Source organism: Halichoerus grypus, chromosome 11, assembly GCF_964656455.1.
Source record: "Halichoerus grypus chromosome 11, mHalGry1.hap1.1, whole genome shotgun sequence".
NCBI classification, from domain to species: domain Eukaryota; kingdom Metazoa; phylum Chordata; class Mammalia; order Carnivora; family Phocidae; genus Halichoerus; species Halichoerus grypus.
The window spans coordinates 44796424-44816694 of record NC_135722.1 but is presented as its reverse complement, the minus strand read 5'-3'; the positions used below and the strand labels follow the sequence as shown (position 1 = coordinate 44816694).

Sequence of the window (20271 nt, the reverse complement as noted above, 5' to 3'; positions counted from 1 at the left end):
TAATCTTTGGGCTTCATCTCATAACTGGGCCAGTGGAGAGCAGGAAGTCAAATACGGGCCTCAGAACTGATGGAGACTTAACACAGGAATGCTGCATCCACACGGTCTTTTGAGGAAGCCTCCTCCCCTAGAGGGAGCCCATCCTGGGAGGAAGGCAGAGCGGGGCACAAGGCCAGAGACGCCCCAGCACTGTCTACACCTGGGACACTGGGCTTCATCTCGGGAGAAAGGATATGTGGAGAAGAAAGGCGAGGGTTTAAAGTCAGAGCGGCCGAGTCTCAATCCCAGGCCTGCTCCTTACTGTGCGACTTTGGGCAGATGACTTCCCCCTCTGAGCCTGTTTCCTAATGTCTACAAATTAAATAAAATGATAGTAAAACAACAACAACAACAACAATTTCCCCTTTAGAGCCGGCATCAGGAGACAGCTAATAATGGACGTGAAGGCCCTGGCCCATGGTAGGCGCCCAGTCAATCCCGAGAGTTGGCCCCCAGCTGCAGCCTCCCTATTGTCACTGTGACCCCTGCCCCCCACACTCTGGGGCCCCTGTGGACCTTCCACCTGCTCTTCACTCCCGTTGCTCTTGCCGGCGGCTCGGGGGCTGTTACCTGAGAGAACTGCCAGTGGAGCTTCATTCTCTTGGCTTTGGCGTAACTGCACTCGATGAGCCGTGGCCGACTGTTGACGTCCACCAGGCACCGGTTGTCGTCGTCATCGATCGTGGGGCTCAGGATGCCCACGTGGATCTGCTGACTGCTCGTGTAGTACACGTTCTGCGGGGTGGGGCAAGAACGCGGTTAAGTGTAAAGACCGGAGAGATGGGGAGGGTCCGGGGGGCCTTCTCCCTGGGCAGTTGGCAAAGGGAGCACAATCCGGTGGGCTTCACATGATTTTTCCATTGCAATGGACAAGAAGAAAGCCCTTTTACATCACGATCCGGGATAGTCGCTGGTCTGCATGTATAACGGACAAAATTTTCAAGACACGAACCTTAGTCTCACCATATGCAATGCAATCTGATATTTCCTCTTCTATTCTTTCCCTGAAAAGCATTGGTCATACACTTTTAAATTGATTTCACCACCCATAGTTTAAAAAAACATGGCTTGAATCCATTATTTGCAGGTTTGCTGACTTCCTCCCTCCATATATTTCATGTAAGATACTGCGCTTGGCCCGAAGATACAGAGCAAAAGACCTGTGCCAGGCCTTGGGGAGCTGAGAGTCCCGTGCGACAGGAGACATGTAACTCATAATTTCCATCCAGACTAAGGCTGTGTAGAGCAAGGTTGGCTAACTTTTCCTTAAAGGGCCAGGTAGCAAATATTTTTGGCTTTACAGTATGTTGGGCGGTCCCTAAGGCTACTCCCAGATTTGATGATTCATTAGGACTCACAAGACTCTGCCCATATTTGTACTTACAGTTATGATTTCTTATAGCAAAAGGATACAAGTCCTATCAGCAAAGGGAAAAGGCACATAGGGCAAAGTCTGGGGGAAACCAGGTGCCAGCTTCCAAGGGTCTTCTCCTAGTGGTCACACAGGATGCGCTTAATTCCCCCAGCAAGCAACTGGGACAACACAGGTGGGATGTTACCTATGGGGAAAGCTCGTACAGACTCAGCTGGGTTTTTATCAGGGCTGGTCATGTAGGCAGCCTCTGCCTGGTACATACCAACATTCCAGACTCCCAGGAGCAAAGCAGGTGTTTAGCATAAACCATATTGTTTGTACAGTCTGGCCAGGCACAGCGAGCCACTCTTACACATCTGGGAAGGTGGGAACCCTTCTGAAATCCAAGTTCCCAGATGCCTGTCAAGGGCCAACATGGTAAGCAGGCCTTTCAAAGGATAGCACAGGCCTGCTGTGTTAACTCTTTCCTGCACAGAGGGCCATACAGTCTGAAAACTCAACTCTGCCATCGTAGCATGAACACAGCTAAACACAGTAAATGGACGGTTGTGTTCTGATAATGCTTCATTTACAAAAATAAGGGCTGTGCATGGGCTGTAGTTTGTTGGCCCTGGTCTAGAGGAAAGCCACATGAACTTTGACCTTGCTCTGAGTGACAAGTCAAAGGGTTCTGTGAGCTTTTCTCTTCATATTACTAAAAAAAAATAACACCCCCACTTATGATTAGGTCCCATGGGCAAATCGAGATACTCTATTTCTTTGCTTGAGGTTAGAGTTAGGGTGGGCCCTCTTATTATCTTCATATATTAAAAAATTCTTACTGGTAAATATCTTTGAGTCACTGGCCTGAGACCTTGGCAACTCAGGGCCTTCATCCCACTCCCGGGTCGAGCACCCCAGATGGTCTCGTCTCCCCCAGCCCTTGGCAGGGCCCCCCGCCAGAGCAGAGGCTGAAACAGGCAGGGGGAGAGGGAGGAGGGCCTCCCAGGCAAATCAGGAACAAAATGGGGTTGGTTAAATGACTTAATAACATGGTTCCAAGGTGCAAGAGAAGTCCCAGCTCTCTTCCAAACAATGGGCATGTGGATTTGGGGCAGCAACACTGCTGGCTTATCGAGTGGGTGACCTTGAAAAATAGGGTAAGGTAGAGACATTTAGAGACACTCTGTCATCGGGAGAAGGGGTGGCAGTGGTGGTATTTGGCTGAAACCTTCCTCAGCCTGGAGGGTGCTGAGGGGGTGGGAGGAGGGGAGTCATTGCAGCGCACTTTTAACAAGAGGCTCTAGAACCTACTACAGGGAGAAAACAACTCTATTTGCAGGGTGCTTTTGTGGGGAAAGTGATCCAGGGTGGAGCAGGGTCATTTCTTTGGGTACTTGCAGGAGATCTATACCTTCAAGGATTTGTTTGCAGCCCAGCAAGTTTTCAGAGCCCAGTCCTCTGTGGGGGTGGGGAAACACACCAGGGGAGTGACAGTCTAGGGGTCCAAAAACCACAAACAATGGCATGATTACAAAGTATCAAAATGGGGGCGGGGTGGCAAAGATCACTGGAGGGAAAGCCAACCTGTGGGCTGGACCACTGCATGGGGTGGGCTTCTGGGAGGAGGGGATGGGTGCTGGGTTTTGGAAGAAGAGAAAGAACTGTGAGCAAATGAAGTGGGGGAGAATGGAGCGATCAAAGGGACACACTCCTAAATGCAACCAAGCGAAGGCAGTGCTCTTTACCTTGGTCACACAGTAGAATCACCTGGGGAGCTTTAAAGTCTACATTAGTCTTAGAAGGTGAGGCCTAGGTATGGGGTCTGTTCCAGGTGATTTCAATGTGCAACCAAGGTTCAAAACTAGCTGTAGTAAGGACATTTTGTGCAGCCTAGGGAGGAAACATTGGGACAGCACCTACGACCACCTGGATTCCAAGCCTCCCTCTCATCTTGGGGCCAAGCGGGATCCCCATCTGCAGAGGCACTGTTTGTAAGACTCTGATGAGGGCGGCCTAGGGGTTAGGAAGCACCACTGTTTAGGAGAACGGGTCTCTAAGTGTGGTCCCAGCATCATCTAGGAACTTGATAGAAGTACCCATTTTGAGCCCAACCCCACACCTGCTGAATCAGAAACTCTGAACAGAGCCCAGGAGTTTGTGTTTTAACAAGCCCTCCAGGTAAGTCAGATGCATGAGAACGTTTGAGGACCACTGATCTGGTATCTGGTAGGATAGAGCCAGGTGGACCTGGGTTTCCACTCAGCAGCCCTGCCCTCACTTTGTGGCTAAGAAGCCACTCTGAGCCTCGGTTTCCAGACCTGTAAAGCTGCTAGCCGTGGGCCTGGCCACAGGGACTGCAGGGGGAGAACGAGGCAGGTGGGGACCCAGTAGGGAAGGGACTCCCAGTCCAGCTGCCCAGCCTCAACCCCCTCACCTCTGGCCTCCGTCCTGAGTCGGCCTGGCCAGTGGGTCTGTGCGTAAGGATTCCCGGAAATGGCAGGCAGGCCGCTGGCCTGCCTCGTGCAGGGGGGTGGGGGCAGAGAAGGAGCCGAGGCTTGCTTTATTCAATCTCAATTTTGAGTAGTGACTGTGACATCTGTAATGTGTGCTAGAAATGGGCTTTGTCCTCTTTACCAAGAATGAGCTGCTGGCCCTTCTGCAGATAGGGCAGGCTGATTGAAGTGTTTGGTTACTGGTCATTAACCCCGTGACACAGAGGTCAGTTACAGCGCTGAGGGCCGCAGGGCACTGATGCTAAATCAGGAGTGAAGGGGAGTCATTTCCAAAATGATCTTCTGTTCACTAACCACAGAATCAGGTACATTAAGGGAAGGAAAACATTTATAAACATTCCTGTTTGCCAGAGCTGGGAAGGAGCACCAGTGTGGAAAGCAAGGGCCCCAGCTCAGAGCTCCCCCTTGTGAGCCCATTTCCCTGGTGGAACAGAACAGGAGACGCTAAGTACCTGAGCCCGCCAGGTGTGTGTGGAGCGGTCTGTAACAGGCACTCAGTGCATAGCCAATAGACGATCCAGTTTGATTCAGCAGACACTCCTTCGTGCCCACTAGGGTGTGGCCTGAGCTGGGCACCGGGGAGCAGAGAGGAGCAAGACATGGGTACCCCTGGGGAGCCGAGTGGGGAGACAGCCTTCCGAAAAGGGAAGAGATGCACCTCATGGCCAGGCTGAGAGCAGAGTCAGAGCAGGTCAGAGTGCTGGAGGGGCTGGGGCTGGTCTGTGAATGATGAGTTTCGAGAACAGCCTAGGAGGGGAGTAGTGTGCCCAGATAATGGAGTAGGATGAGGGACCGCTGTCAGAAGGGAAAGGACAAACAAAGGCACGGAGGTTTGGCACTACCTTGCCATTTTGGGGAAAGAGAGTGCCCCCGGGGGTGGGGAGATAGGCTGGAAAAGCAGCTCAGGGCTGAAGAGTTGATAGCATCCTGTGACTTCAGATGGGACTGTCCCTCCCCCTATCAGCACATCCGAGGAATTCTCAGAGTCTTCTGAGTCATAACCATCCAAAGGGTCTGGAGAGCGAGCTGGGGCTAGAGGTGACACAGCCCCTTCTGTAGGCCTGCTGGGGGACAGGGGAGAAAAGTGAGCTTTGGACCAGGGTGCGGTCTTTGAGCATAAGCCTGAATAGGAAAGACTAAGCGAGGCCTGATTTCTGCCTCCCACTGTGTACCTGGGCAGGACGGCCAGGCCAGCAGCCGCTCGGCACCACTGCTGGGCTTGGAAATTTTGACTTAGATTCATAGCTCGTGTGCTTCATTCTGGGCCTCGTACCCACAGCATGGGTGTCAGCCATCTCTCTGCCACCATCTCTGGGGCTGTCTGCCACCCAGCTAACCCAGGCAGCAACCCGAATCTCCCACCTTGGTCTGGCTTCTCTTCCCGTGTCATTCTGAGCTCTTGGTGTCCCCTGGGCTCAGTGTTTCCCTTGTCAGCTCCTCTGTCCCAGGAGAGAGCCAGGGGGCGGGGGCCATCTGGGCTTCCTGCATGGAAGCTGAGGGCTGAGCAGGAGGGAATTAGCAGCGAGCGACCGGAGACCAACTGGAGAAGGCAGCTGCAGGGATTCTTGGTGCTGATGCTTTATTTGCTTTCTCGTCACAGCATCTTGCTTCACTCTGGCCACAACGGTAGGCATGTTTCACAGTCTACCCCATTGCCTTGGCCTAGGGATTGGGTCCAGGATAGACATGTTGATCCAGTCTGGACCAGTGAAAGTCCTCCCTCAGATTTTCTATTTGTGCAAGCACGCTAGAAGGCTCGAGGCCCAGAGCTACTTGCTGCCTTCTTCCTCAGGTAAATCAGGGAAGCCTTTTCTGCTTGAATATGAGAGAGACTAAAGTTACATATGAAGGGAACCATAGCCAAAATGGGAGGGAGGGCAGGTGGAACGGAGAAAAGAGGAAGAGGAAGAGGAATAAGGAGAGGGGAAAGGAAAGGAAGATAAGAGAAGAGTGCAGCAAGCTTCATTCCTGCCCCTGGATCCAGCCCTGCCTGAAGCTGGAGCCAGACATGGCCTTGTCAGTTACATGAGAGAAAAACTTTTGCACTTAAGTTGGTTTGAGTTGGGTCTCTGTCACTTGCAACTAAGAGTATTAACAAATACAGAATACCCAGGAGACCTTTCAAGAACACCAAAGGGAATGAAGTAAAAGGATCAAGTCACAGCGGTCTTTAGCTACAGGGTGAATATAGGTGGCATGTATGTATATGCTTTACTCAGTTATTATATAAAGCAAGTCACTTTTTAAAATAATGAATTACTGGTTTGTGAATGTCTGATTTTTTTTTAACAAGATAAAGAAATATCTCACTCATTTGCAGGCTAGTATGCTTTCTCTAGTGGATGAAAAGCCAGTGAGCCTGGAGGTTCACACAGCCTTAGGAAGCCCCTGGGAGTGGGCTGAGTATCTGAATATCATCTATCATGTAGGTATAAGAGGAGAAGAAGCTGAGAACTGCAGATGAAAGGAAACTGGGTTACAGGAAAGTAAGATTGGCGTGGCCCAGGATGAGACAAGGAGCAGGTGCCCTGGACTGGGATCGCTGGCTGAGCAGTCTCTCTGCAGCCTTCTGTGTCTGTCTCTAGGGAGCAGTGCCTGCCCACTGCTCAGGCCTGGGCCTTAGCTGCTCATCCCTGTTCTGTTGTTGCCCTTCCCCTGTTCCTCCTGCTCTCTGTACATTTCAGAACAAGATAAGAGGGTGCAGAGCCAGGGACTGGGGCAGGCAGTTGTGAAGAGGCAGGAACAGGTGTCCTTGCATGGCCTACAACGTCTAACAGTGACCCCTTCTCTGAGATTGGCTCCGGCCAGGGGTGGGCCCCGAATAGTCTGGGTTCTGTGATTCCACCACCTGCCCATGGGTGAGAGTGGGCTGTCAAGGGGCCAAGAAGGCGGTCTCTTCCCAGGAAAGACACAGAGATGAGGCAGTTCTGTGGCTAAGACATGTGTAGCTCGAGCGGATCCATGAACTCTTAACTGCTCAGGCCCCTGGAGCTGCCCCCATTCCTGCCTTCCCCCCGCCTCCCCTGCTCTTGGCCCTGTCGACCCTCCTTTGGAGTCTATGCAATGAATCACCCGGGTTTTCTGTAATAGCCCCCACCCTTTGTTTTCAGCTGAAGCTGCCCAAATTTGTGGCAGTTTTTGTTGTTGATAATATGCCCCCCTCCCCTCGAATGCACAGACATGGCTCACTTGTTCAATGGGAAGTTCACAATCTTGAGGAAATATCAGACACCAGCTATCTGGCTGCAGGGGCCAGTTGGGTCCCTATTTTGGAAGGCACTGCTCAGAGCCCTTCATAGCTGTGTCTGCTCACTGACAAACAGCTAGGATGGAGCAGGTCCTGTGCCCTTGGGAAAATGCCCTGGCATTCTTCATTCCTCAAACCACAGCTGTCTGCCAACCCTGCATTAGCTTGTGCCGGTCAGTGCATGCTCCTCAACGACTTGAACAGGCTGATTCACTGCTCTGTCCTGTGAAGCCCCTCCTGTGCCCTCCCCCCCACCCCCGACTGAGCTATTCCATGTCCCTGCATCATTAGCGTCAGACTTGGCTATGTGCCTTTAACCAATGGGATATAAATGGCAGAGACGTGTGCCATTCCCAGTCAAAAGCTTGAAGAGCCATCATGCGACCTACCACATCGCTTTTTACTCTCTGCCACTGGACTGGCAGTGTCCCAGATGGGGGTTGCTTCTTCAGTCCCAGAAAAAGGCAAGATGACACAGAGCTGAAGCTGAACCATGATGACCACAGAGCATGAGTAAGAAATAAGCATTTCTTGTTGTAAGTCACTGCGATTTGGGGACCATCAGCCTAAGATGAATGATAAATTGATACTGGATGAGGGGTGCTGTCAAATTCGAAAATATGGGACACTGACTCTGGGGCCAGAGAGCGGGCAGGGAGGAACCATCCCCAGAGGCTGGAAAGATGGTGACCTCTTTTACGCAGTGGTGAGGCATTTGGCGTAACTGTTGCCTGCAGTCACTTGGCAGACCGTGCTTTAGATCAAGAGCACTCCTTCGTCACTATTGGCTGCTTTTGACAAGGCACTGCAAAAGGAAGATAAGGTCAGCAGAGACTTGGACAAGTAGCGCGACCGAGAAATGTTTGTTATTGTAAGCCACTTGGATTTCGAGGTCATCTGTTACTGGAGCATAACGAAGCCTGAACTGACTGACACAACCATTTTGCTATGCTCCCTCACCAAGTAACACACAGAAATAGAATCACAGAATGGGATGCATGCTCTTAAAGAAGACAACAAAGGACTTGGAAAACAGGTACCAAGAAAACTTGATCCAGTGCGGGGAGGGGAAGGAGTTGACTCTAGAAAGATTAACTCTGGATCTGAACTGCCTAATTTAAGTCCCCGCCCACCATTGTTCATTAGCTGTGTGACTACACACGATCCCCCTGGCCACTCGTTCTTTCAATTTCCTCATCTGTCAAAGCAGGCGGTCAGAACAGTACTTCCTGCACAGAGTGGTCAGGGACTGGTGTAGCCTGAGGGCTGCTTAGTGCTGCTAGCCATTAGTGCTGTTTTTGTAACATGGATCCCTTCCACCAGGTTACCAGTTTCCCGATGGCAGGAACCAAGCTTGTCTGGCTCACTATGGTATCTCTATCGTCCAAATCACTGCTTGACATGTGACATGTACTCAAAACACATTAGTCGGTTAAGTGAATGAATTGATAAACTATTCCAGGGACCTTGAACTCCAGGTTAGAAATCCATCCAGGCTTCCTCCCTAGTGCCTGTTTCATGTCCCTTACTCTAAGACTCTTCTAAGCTCTCTCTTCTGTTTTGGACCAGAACCTTGGACAACATCTTCCATATGGCCTTGTGGATTAATCGTTTAGATGGAATGGGATTCTCTCTCGAGGACAAGATTCTCAATATTTGCTCCCAGGACACAGTCTGTGCCAGGTCTAACTCTAACCTGGCCCCATGAGCAATGAGGGGTCTCAATCATTTGATGGCTCACCACAACTGTTACCCTGCGCTAAGAAGAGCTTAGAATGTTCCCAGGGAGATGAAGAGAGGGGGAGAGAGAGTGTGTATGTATGTGTGTATTTGACAGAGATTTTAACATATGAGGTCAGTGGTGATCTGGACTCACCAGCAATCTCAGTGATCAGGAAGATGGGGGTAGGAGCATGGTAATAAAACCTATAAGTTAGGGTGCCTGGGTGGCTCAGTTGGTTAAGCAACTGCCTTCGGCTCAGGTCATGATCCTGGAGTCCCTGGATCGAGTCCCGCATCGGGCTCCCTGCTCGGCGGGGAGTCTGCTTCTCCCTCTGACCCTCCCTCCTCTCATGTGCTCGCTCTCTCTCATTCTCTCTCTCTCGAATAAATAAATAAAATCTTAAAAAAAAAAACCTATAAGTTAAGATCGAGTAGGGAGAAGTTAGCTCAGAGAAATCGACCTCATGTGGATGAAATATTGCTGCCTGATTGCAATTTGTAAATGTAAATCTCGATTGTGCCTGCTCCAACACCATCTCCATCTCTACCTCCTTCTTCCCTGAGAAGAGTAAAACCTGCTTTACTGGGGGGAGAAGGTCCAGCGCACGACTTTACTGAATGTTACAGACCTCAGACAGCAACGCCAGATGCACTGCACTACTGTCTTGCTCACTATTGTATCTCTGTCATCCAAATCACTGCTTGACGTGATGGAGAGAGTAGTAGGAGACCGAGGCCACTCTTTTTGGGATTCCTTTTCTTGCACACCACAAGACAGGTGCTCAGTAAATACTTTTGGCTGAACAAGTGAACAAATGCATAAGTGAATGAATGAAATAATAAAAATGGACATGATAAGCCATTGTGATATGTTATAAAAATGGCCACAGATGTTCCCCATCCTTGCATGCCAACTCTGCTTCTGCCCTTTGAGGCTGGGCTTGGCTGTGGCCTTGTGACTGACTCTGGGCAAGGACAACATTTTCACAGCAAACGTGATGCAAGCAGAGACTCATACAGTTATGCTTGCCCTTTCTTGCTGCTCTTAGAAACCCCTGTCACGGCCCTCATGTGAAGAAGTCTAGATTAGCCCGTTGGGTGATGAAACACACATGCCCCAGAAGCTCCCTCTTTCCAGCTGACAATCAGCCAACCTCCAGAAGCCGGCTCAACTAGCTGACCAGCAGTTGGCGGATGCCTGATTGAGCCCAGCTCAAACTAGCAGAAGACAGGGCCAGTCCAGCCCAGCTCGAACTGTTGACCCTCAGTCTTGAGCTAAACAAATGGATGTATCATAAGCGACAAAATTTGGGAGGGAGTTTTCTATCTAGTAAAAATGATACAGGTAGCTCATTTCAGAGGCGTGTTTGTGAAGTATAAGGCACAGAGTGTAGGTCCTCAGCAAACTGCTGCCTTTTCCCCTCCTGATTACAGAAAATAATTACACTAGTGATATTATTTAATGAGCTCTTATTGTATGTCCGGGATGCTAAATGCTTTACAAATACGCTTGTTTCATCCTCAAAATAACCTTGGATTAGTGGGGTATTATCGTCTCCATTTTTAGGTGAGAAAACTAAATTAGATAGAGGTAAATGAATGCATAGCAAGGGGCAAAGCTGGGAACTGAACTCAGGTCACCTGGCTCCAAATCCAGCTCCCAGACACTACAATACCCTGCTTCTTACTAAAGAAGGAAAGGAAGGTTCGATTCTACCCCTTCCCACCTGTGGCCCCGACTCCTGAAGTGCTCTTTCTGTTGTGCTTTTGCTTATGCTACTCTTTGTCTAAGTTCCAGGTGCAGCTCCTCCTCCAGGAAGCCTTCCCTGACCTCTCTAGGTCACCATGACTCAGCCCTTTTTCTCCCAGGCAGCTGGGACTCTGATTCCTTCCAGGGGCGGAGGGGAAGCTCCATGAAGCTCTGCTGATCCTGGACCGATGTGATGGGGATGGAGTTCTGTTGCCGTGAGAACATGGGAGTGGGTACTTTGTGGGGCCCAGAGTGACTGCAGTGGCTGAGTATAGGAGATGGGGTTCCCTAGTCTGATTCCGCCATCCCTTTCCTCCCAGCCTCCCAGTTCCCATGGGCCTATGTGTGTACATCAGGTCTAACTTTCGTTGTCTTTATGGGACTTTGTCACCCTCTCTCAACTCCTGATATGCTCTGTGCTTCTTTCCCGGCTGATCTTCCTTTGCTGCCCGCCCCCCCAAGCCTTCCCCAAATGCCTACCGAAGTCCCAGTATCTTTCAAGGACAGTCCTTTCCAGCCGAAAGCAACTTCTCCTGTCCCCACCACACATGGCTCTTCCTGGAGGATACTGCCACTCTTGTGGGCTTTGAATCTGCTCATTCTTCCATCAGGGACACAAGGCAGAGCCAATTCTCCCCTCTCCCCACAGCAGCACCCCTTCCACACCTCAGCCCTCCATCCGGGACAGGAACATCTCCTTGGGCATCAGCCATCAGACCCCACCACGCGCTGCCCACTTTGTGCTTCTCACCCAAGCGCTTCCCCCGCAGTCTGCTGTGCCCTCTCCCTCCCACCGGGCATCGCTTAGGCCAATGAATGGCCCCACCTGCCCCGGCGCCTCAGTTCTGGGGAGGGTCACCTGCGCTGCGCTTCAGCCGCCCATATCTGCATCCCAGCTCTTAGTGCCCGGAACTGCTGTACCCCCAAACCTTATCCTCCACTGCCCTACTGCCCCCCAACCCCCTATTCGTCGTGATTCCTCACTCTCTTACTTCCCGAATGCCTGCTCATCAACCCAAGAACTTCCGAATAATAACTTTTTTTTTTCCCTTTCCTCCCCTACCTTTATCACCTTCCCAGCCTCTCCACGTTCTTGGAAAGGCTGCACCCAAATTCCTTCAACCACCCCCTTGCCAGCACCTTCCAGTCTTTAATTCCTTATTCCTGCTGCATTTGATACCCTGTAAGCCCCGCCTCTGCAGCCCGTTTGCCTTCTCTACACCCTCTCCCTGGATGCTGGGCACGACCCACGAAAAATTGTGGAACTGGGCAAATTAGAGCCTCCACAGAGTCATGGTTTTCAGCTGCAGCCGGGCCCCGCCAGCCTGCACTCCCCACTAGGCCTTCTGGGGGTGCCTGCTCAGTCTCCGAGCCACCCCCCTTAGCAGGGTGTCCATGCCTTCGCTACTCTGGAATATAAGCAGAGCCCCCACGCTTGACTTGCAATTCAGCCTGCAAACTTGTTCCCCTTGGACCAGCCTTCATCCTGCCCTCGGGCCTCAGAGGAAGGAGCTCCTCCCCTGCAGTCCAGGGGCCAGCCCTACTGGCCTTGGACCCCATCCTCTCCTGTCCTTGCCCCTTCCCCACCCCCAGAATGTTGCTTCATTCTCTCCCCACGTATCAGACCTCTTTCTCTACAGACTTCCTTCCCTCAGCCTCAGACGCGCTCCTTTATTGCTTCCCTTAAAAAGCAAATTAGAATACACACCTTCTCTCAAAGCCACACCCCTCCTAGTAGCCGGCTTTTTTCCATCCTTAACTAGCAAACTCAGGGTGGGGAGAGGAGTCTATGCTCGCTGGCTCCCTGTCCAACTCGCCTCTCTGGATGGAGGCCTTCTACCTACCACGTCCTCCCAGACGTTGTGTGACCTCCACGTACTCAGGAAACGCACCAATGGCATCGACCGTCCTCCTTCAGGGGTAGGTGCCAGCTCAAACCCTGCCACCCTAGAAACCCCCAGAGCAACTGAAAAGGGGAAAACGGGCTCAGTCCATTTTGTGATCCTCACTTAAAAAAGGCTTTAATTTTCCATGAATTCAGTCCTTTCGTTATTTAATATATAGCTGTTAAGTACCTATAATGCCCCAGGCAAATATGACTGAGTGACTTCTGAGCAGCTCAGGATATTCCGAGGAGCTAAAGATACCGCAGAGACATAAATGTGTTCTGTAGGCTCAGTTCTACAAGAATTAAGACCAGCAAGGCCCTTTTCCTGCAGAAAAAATGTCATGAAATTTTCCTTTTAAGCGTGTCCTTCACCCAAGTCAACCTCCACTCCCACACGTGTTCCTGCATTTAATAATGTATTTTTGAGCAAGAAAAAAAATAAAGCTGTTCTAGTGATTGATTTAGAGGGCCTGGCTTTGCTGAAATTCCCAGTATATTAACACAGTGCTAACCTCAAGGACTCCACTAAAGCTTTGTGCTGGCAGGACTAATGCTCAGCAATGAGCAGATTTCAGAAAAAGCAGCTGGGACAAAGGCAGTGTGGTGACAATGAAGTTAGTTGGAAAAATCAAATACAAGAACCCTTTTATGCACATAATACATTCTGAACACATCTCCTTAGGAAATTTCTTGAAATAGACCAGCATATCCTTAAGCTGCCCTGGTAGAAACACCATTCAGATGTCCCCACTCAAGGCCACTAGCCATTCCCCAATCCTAGAGCCTATGTCGTATGCTCCTTCTTTATCACATTCTCAGCCAGGGGTGGTACGGACCTCCTCCTCCAAGGCCCCTTTGGAAATGCATGGGGATGGTTCAGTCCACACTGAGCCTACTGCTGGTCAGAGTCCAGGGAAGCTAACCATCCTGCACCGAGGAGGACAGGCCCACATAGTGGAGAACTGCCCCACCCAGAAACAGGAGCAAGGAGCAGCCAATGATGCAGCTCGCTGCTTGAGGGCCTGCCTTCGTGCAAAGGGCAGCAGAGCGCACACATCAGCTCTGTGGAAAGCTCCCCACTTCCTGCTCCAAACTGAAGGAGGAAGAGCCTTTGCAGGGTGGGGGGTGGACACTGTACCTAAGCGGTCCAAGAGCAGTGTGTCTCCTGAGATGGAAGGCTTGTAACTTATACTCTGTCCCTGGCTCACTGCTTGCACCCTGGGCACTCCTGCGTGCAGTTCCGTGGGACCCTCTCAAGTGGAAGTGTGAATTGCAAAAGGATCCGGCGGGGAGTCTATGCAGCCCTGTCAATAGGAGAACTCTCTCTTGCCTGAGGGTTGAGTCAAATGGGAAGGCAGGCCGTGTCTGTGTGCCAGCAAGCATGGGGGCTGGAGAGGCCTCAATGGAAGGGCTCTCCTTCCCCACTCCTGTCCAACATGCCCCATAACAACTGGCCCTCATCAAGAAAAATACACACGATCTGGCTTCCATCCCAGTCGGGGAGGGTATACCTCTCCAGCTCCCATCCCAGGTCCCCACGAAAAGATACTGGGTCTAAAAGAAGAGATTACAGATCCTGCCAGATCTTATCTTTGCTAATAATGACTTATTACTAAAAATAATAGCAATTGCAGTATATTGACTGCGGATTTACAGGGTACCAGGCTCGGTGCTGTGCACCCTGTGTATTTCTCCACTTAATCCTCACAAAACCTCTATCAGGTGGGTGTTTTTAACTTCATTTTACAGAAGAGTCAGGCTTTGGGTGAAGGCTGATGAGTGGCAGATCCAGTGTGGCTGGGCAGGCTGCTAGGAGGTCTTTGTCAGGAAGACTACCTTCAATTACTCAAAAATCCACCAACTTGATGAACAGATTCCTGCTCTGTACCAGGCAGTGTGCTAGGCTCAAGGGATACACTGGAGGACAAGCAAGTGCCTGCCCTCAAGAAACTTATGATCTAGTGGTAGATCGTAAGCTTATTTGTTTAACAAGTAGACAAATTCACGATTAACCGCCCACTGTGCTTCTCATCACATTTATCTGTATACTGCAAGAGCTGTGAAGCAATCAGACAGGTGCAGAGATTTGAGAGTAACTCATGAGAGCACCTGGGATGGGGTGGTCTGGAAAGGCTGCCCTGCGGAAGTGGACTTCGGCTGAGACCTGAAGGGTAGGAAGTGGGGAGAACTGGGGGCCTTTGGATCTGATGCTTTGCTCCGGGAATGTTGAGACTAGATGTCTTCCAATGGGGAGATGGTTGCCCCAGTTCCTCGGGTGGAAGGGGGAATCCCAAAGGCCAGAGGCACATGTAAGGAGTCCTTATGCATCAAGCGAGAGCTGACCCACCTGTGTTCTGGGTCAGAGCCCCGGGTGATGGGGAAGGGCAGTGCCAGCCGGGTAGTATTTTCAAATTCCCTTCAGCCTAGTCTCAGGAACCTGCCATAGTCCCTTCAGGGAGGAAACTGCAAATCAGACTCAGTTTTCTTTTAGGTCCTAAGGAGAAGAGCATGCCTGGCGGTGGGCTAAATCCTCCCTCCCCTATGTGGTCACCGCAGCCTTTCTTCCTCCAGCAAGCACACTCTGAACACCTCCGAGGCGCGGGCCTTCATCATGCCACACCGTGGTGGCTAGTCCTGTGCCCAGAGAACTTCCTGAGAGCGGAGGCCACAGATCTGATGAAACCAGGGAGGCACTCCTAAGTCATGGCTCCGAGCATGCCCTGGCCGCTGGGCCACCAGGGGCCACCGCTTGGTGATCCTGTGACCCTTGACAAGTTACATAACTGCCCCGAGGCCCAGTCTCCTCCCGTGTACAGATGGGATAACAGCAGAACCCACTCCCCAGGGCTGCTGAGAGCAGTCGCGGAGATCATACACACAGAGCATTTACAGAGACGCCGAGGAGCACTAAACAAGAAACGTAGGCTGTTGTCAGTATTATTATCTCTAGGCAGACTAGCGAGCTCTCAAAAATGTTGAGAGGCTGCCCTAATTAGAAGGAAATCCACGTTACTGAGCCGGATCCCGTGCCAGGCTTGGTGCTGGGCACATTTGGGTGTGTTGCTTCATTTAAACCCCAGCCTCCATCCCATTTTACTGACCAGGAAGCTGAGGCTCGGAGCAGGGAAGTGATCTGTCAGAGAGCACAGAGCCAGGTCCAAGGCTGGATCTAAATTTAGCTGCTCTGGTGCTGGTTCAGTGACCAGCCCCCACGCCAGAGGCCTGAGAAGCAAAGCTCTCCAAAGGCCAGGAGTGGAGGGCGGGCGGGAGGGGCAGCTCCCTGGGTGGTGAGCCACGACCATTTTTCCCAGGGCTGGCCCACTGTGGTGACTGCTTCTCCCCGGCCTGTGGGAGCTTCATAAAAGTCATGCAAAACTTACTGTTTGCCACTCTAATTGTGGAGTTTGGACATGAAGTGAAGAATGTAGCAGGTGGAATGAATAACAAATCAAGCGGCTCTTTTTTTTTTTTTTTTAGAACCGAAGCTTCAGGAACAGGGCAGAGTTCCCCTGACTCTCAGAGAGTAGCTCACAGCTGCGGCACCAACATCTGCGTGCTAACGTCCCCATTGGCGCCTCCCTGTGTTCCTGCACCCCCCCACTGAGCTGATGTGTCGGCTCTGAGTGCAGCCACCTAAAGGGAAATGGAGAGGGGCGGTTTCTGGAAGCAGGGTGCCAAACTGGCTGGCGCTCACCCACCCAGGGCAGGGACAAGCTCCAGGCTGCTAGCTGTGGGTGGGTCCAGGGGCTGTCTGTGATGGAGAAGGAGCCCTGTGACGGGTCACCTGGGCTGTGCCCTGGGAAGCATCTAGAGCCTAAGGGAGGCAGTGCCGGGAGAGAAAACAGCACCAGGTGATCAGCCTGCTCTTCCCAGCTGTGAGCCCCTTCTTCCACCCTGGGAATGGGTGCTCTTGGCTGTGACATAATTGCACTTACCATCATGTTCTGCACACTACGGGCCTGCACCTGCCACCCACTGGGGTGGGGACTTGGGCACACCTTTATGTCTTTGAGCCAACATCTTTGGGAATAAGGTGGCAACATGGCTTTAAGATGAAATGAATTGACACCTGGAAGGGGTCTAGGGAGACTAACACATACTAATTATACATATGGATATATAAATATAAAAATAAAATGTGTCTATTATATATAGATATATATGTAATATATATTACATAAATATAATGTATATCAATAAAATAATAACATAATAGCCTGTAGTTAAACTAGGTTTGAAGTTACAGATATTTGAGGTAAAGAGAAATTAAGTATCTTGTCCCCGGTGACATAGCTCATAAGTGCAGGGTCAGGGTTCACAGGCAAGTACCCGCCACGGGGCCCAGGACAGGCTAGTTCCTGTTCTTTAGTAGGGCTCTATGGAAGAAATGAGACTGCAGGCTGGGTTGAAAACAATGCCTTCACTCCTCACTGATGAGCAGACACAGAGAGCAGTGGGCTCCTGAGCCCTGGGATGCAGGCAGATAACATTAGGCACCTGATCTCCATGGATGCTTCCAGGGCTGCAAGGATGAAGGGAGCCACTCCAGCCCTGGGGGTCCTGGGTTGGTGGTGCAGGGGTAGGGAGGATGACTGCAGACGGTCAGCCCTCCTCATCCCAGCCTCAAGTGTCACACTTTTTCATACTTGGAGAGGCCGCCCTCGGCATGACATCATAACACCTGTCATCACGTTCTAGGCACGGGCTTAGGTGTGGTCACATTAGGCCATTAGAGCCCTGCTGGCAATTCAGCTAGAGGTACCACTTAATCTGCCTCCTGTGGGAATGATGGCCCTGGAATTATGAGATGCCACAGCTCAGAGCCCAATACATGAAGATGTGCAGATAACCATCTATAGCTCGGGCCCCGAATCATGCAGAGCTGGAGGTGTCAGCCGAAGTTTCAAGACTGGTTGAGGCTCCCCTCAAACTGTAGGCCCATGGGGGCACTTTACCGACGCTTGTCAGCTGCCGCTGCACACGACAACCACACACGAGGAGGCGCGCGGGGCCCAACGTCATCACATCAGAACCAAGAAGTAAACTCAAGGAAGTTTTTCCAAACCTTACAGCCACTCAGTGCCAGGCATTCTGATGGACTTATAAACAAAATCCTAGAGAGGTGGAGAAACCTCCCACAGGTCACAGAGAAGCGGCTGGTGATCTAAATTCTTGGCGACAGAGTAAAACTTGCTCATTTGTGTCCGAGATGTTCCTCGACAGATCTGGGGGGTTGGTGCACAATCCACGAGAGGCCTCCGATGCCCCCTGCACGGCCGCCAGAAGCTCCGTGGGCCGGGAGAGGAGACACGGCTCCGTTACAGAGCCCAGTGGGGCTGGCAAGTGTGTATGTATGCACGGCCGATGGCGAATTTAAAACACGAAGAAGAAATTCCAAACCATTCCCAAAAGCAAAGGTACCAAAGTCCACCTATAATTCCATATTTTTCTTACTTTTATTACACATACGACCTGATCTACCATGGCATTTGTCTCTGCATAAAAATAGAATACTTCTTTCAGCTCAACTCTAATCTTCACACTTAGAGTCAAAATGCACTTCCTGAAGCACAACATGGTGGCTTAAGTACTTCTAAAGCTTTAGAGGGAATTAAAGATCCTTGCATCTTCTTTCTTCCACAATCATGAATTTACCTTCCCATAGGAAACGTACTGTTTTCCCCCGTGCCTTCTGTAGTCGGGAAGATGCAGGCACGGAGAATGGGAGAAGCCCCCAGACCCTGCCTCGCACTGTCCATCCTGCTGGGCTCCCGAGAAGCTGGTTGGGGGCAGTAGGGTTGTATCATATGAACTGTCATGATCTAAGCGCCTGGCTCCCCCTCCAGACTGGGACTCCTCCAGGTCCGGGGCCTGGGCAAAGATGCCTTTGCCTCTCCCAATTCTTGGCATAAAGTAACACTCAGGGCATGTTTCTTGAATGAGCAAATGAATGAATGAGTGAGTGAAGGAGTGATTGATTAAATAGTCTGTGGGGAGACCCCATTGTTGTATTTTTTCCCAGCAGAAGACATTTTCCAGGCTGTTACACTAATGAGGGCTAATATTCTCAGTTATTTTGAGGATAGCTTGAAATTTGCTGCTAATTTAAATAAAATGGTTACATTTACTCATTAACCAATTAGCGTGCTTCCCAGCAGCTTCACCTCACTAATTTGATTAGTTACACCATGCTTTCTCTTACCCAGGGCCTTCTCTGCCAGCTGAGAATATCACAACTGTATCAGAGTCAACTTTTTAAACAACATGTAAGCAGAATCTCTCAAAGGGTTTAGAGACGGATGTGAACCCAGCCCCTCTTTCCAGCCCACAGTGTTTTTTGGCCCCATTGGGCCCCACTATGAGTTGCCCTATGACACCATTCCTATCACTAGACCAAATTTGTTTCTTAAGGGAAATGAAACTTTCTAAACCATAGGGCCTTCTTGAAGGACAACCCGTCATATGTTTGAAGAACAAATGAATGAAACTGGAGGAGAAACCAGAAACCATAATACAGGCACCCTCCCTAGCCCCGTGGTTGCCAGTGAGCGGCAGCAGGCCTGGGCTCAGGCCAGCCAGCTCCCATCTCCAGATGCCATTTTCTTGTTTTCTTATTTGTCGGAGGTGAAACGGACTTAGCAAATATCTAAGTTTCCGTGGCAGAGATGGGCTTCCCGGGCACGCAGAAAACCCTAACTTCCCACATCCTTGGGGGCGAGCTAGCAGGGCCGTATGATTGGCTCTGGTGAACCGAATGTGAAGAGGAAGGGATGTGAGGCACTTTTCATCTGATGTGTGAAAGTCAGATTTCCAGTCACACTCTTCCCCTTTGGGGTGCTGTGGGTGGAACCGTGTACCTCAGAAATCCATATGTTGAAGTCCTAACCCTCCCCCCCACCAGTACCTCAGAATGTGACCTTCTTTGGAAATAGAGTCACTGCCGATGTAATTCGTTAAGTGAGGATGAGGTCACAGTGGAGGAGGGGGGACCCTAATCGGGCATGGCTGGCATCCTTATAACAAGGAACAGAGGCGTGCACGTCGGGAGAACACCACAGGTAGGGAGACTTGTTCCGTCACAACTATCATTCTTGGTGACCAACAACTCCCAGAAGCTAGCAGAGAGGCCTGAAACAGATCCTTTCTTCGTGCCTTCAGAGGGGGCACAGCCCTGCCGACACCTTGCTCTTGGACTTCTAGCTTCCAGAACTGTGAGACAATGTAATATTTCTGCTGCTTGAGACACCCAGTCTGTGGTCTTCTGTGGTGGCTGCCTTAGGAAATGGTACAGGGGCAAGTCCCCACGGTTCATCTGCAAGAGGATCTGATTCACTAATGGCCTGGAGAGTTCCTCCGCCTTTAGCCAACTTTGTGAACAGACGAAGAGAAATATCTCACACCTGGAAATAAGGCAAACTGGGAGAGGAAGTGGTCTACCCTTTTCACTACTATCCTGGGGCACTAACAAGCCCACCCAAGAGTATGCAATTTTCCAAGACAATTGCTTGACTTTGCTATTTCCTTTTTTTTTTTTTTGCTATTTACCTTTTGATTAATACCCAGACACTAGGAAGTTAAATACTAACTTCCAGATTTCTGCCTGGGTAGTAAAGAGCACTCTAAAGTCTATGATTTTATTTCCCTACAGGGCATTGACCACTTAGGTATCTAATCTAGCAATCTTATTCTAATGTTCTTTTTTAGAAAATGTCTGCAGATCCTGAGCTCCTCAGATGCTCTCGGTACCTGCTTAAC

At 50.6% G+C, this 20271-nt stretch overlaps 1 protein-coding gene across 2 annotated transcripts in view; it reads right to left on the bottom strand.

Moving 5' to 3' along the window:
* The window catches only part of GALNT18 (polypeptide N-acetylgalactosaminyltransferase 18), a 348769-nt gene that overhangs the window by 14636 nt on the left and 313862 nt on the right, over positions 1 to 20271 (bottom strand). For both annotated transcript variants that reach the window (XM_036087930.2, XM_036087929.2), the window contains one exon: positions 610 to 774. In XM_036087930.2, coding sequence (XP_035943823.2) covers positions 610 to 774 — 165 coding nt within the window. The remainder of the gene's footprint in view (positions 1 to 609; positions 775 to 20271) is intronic.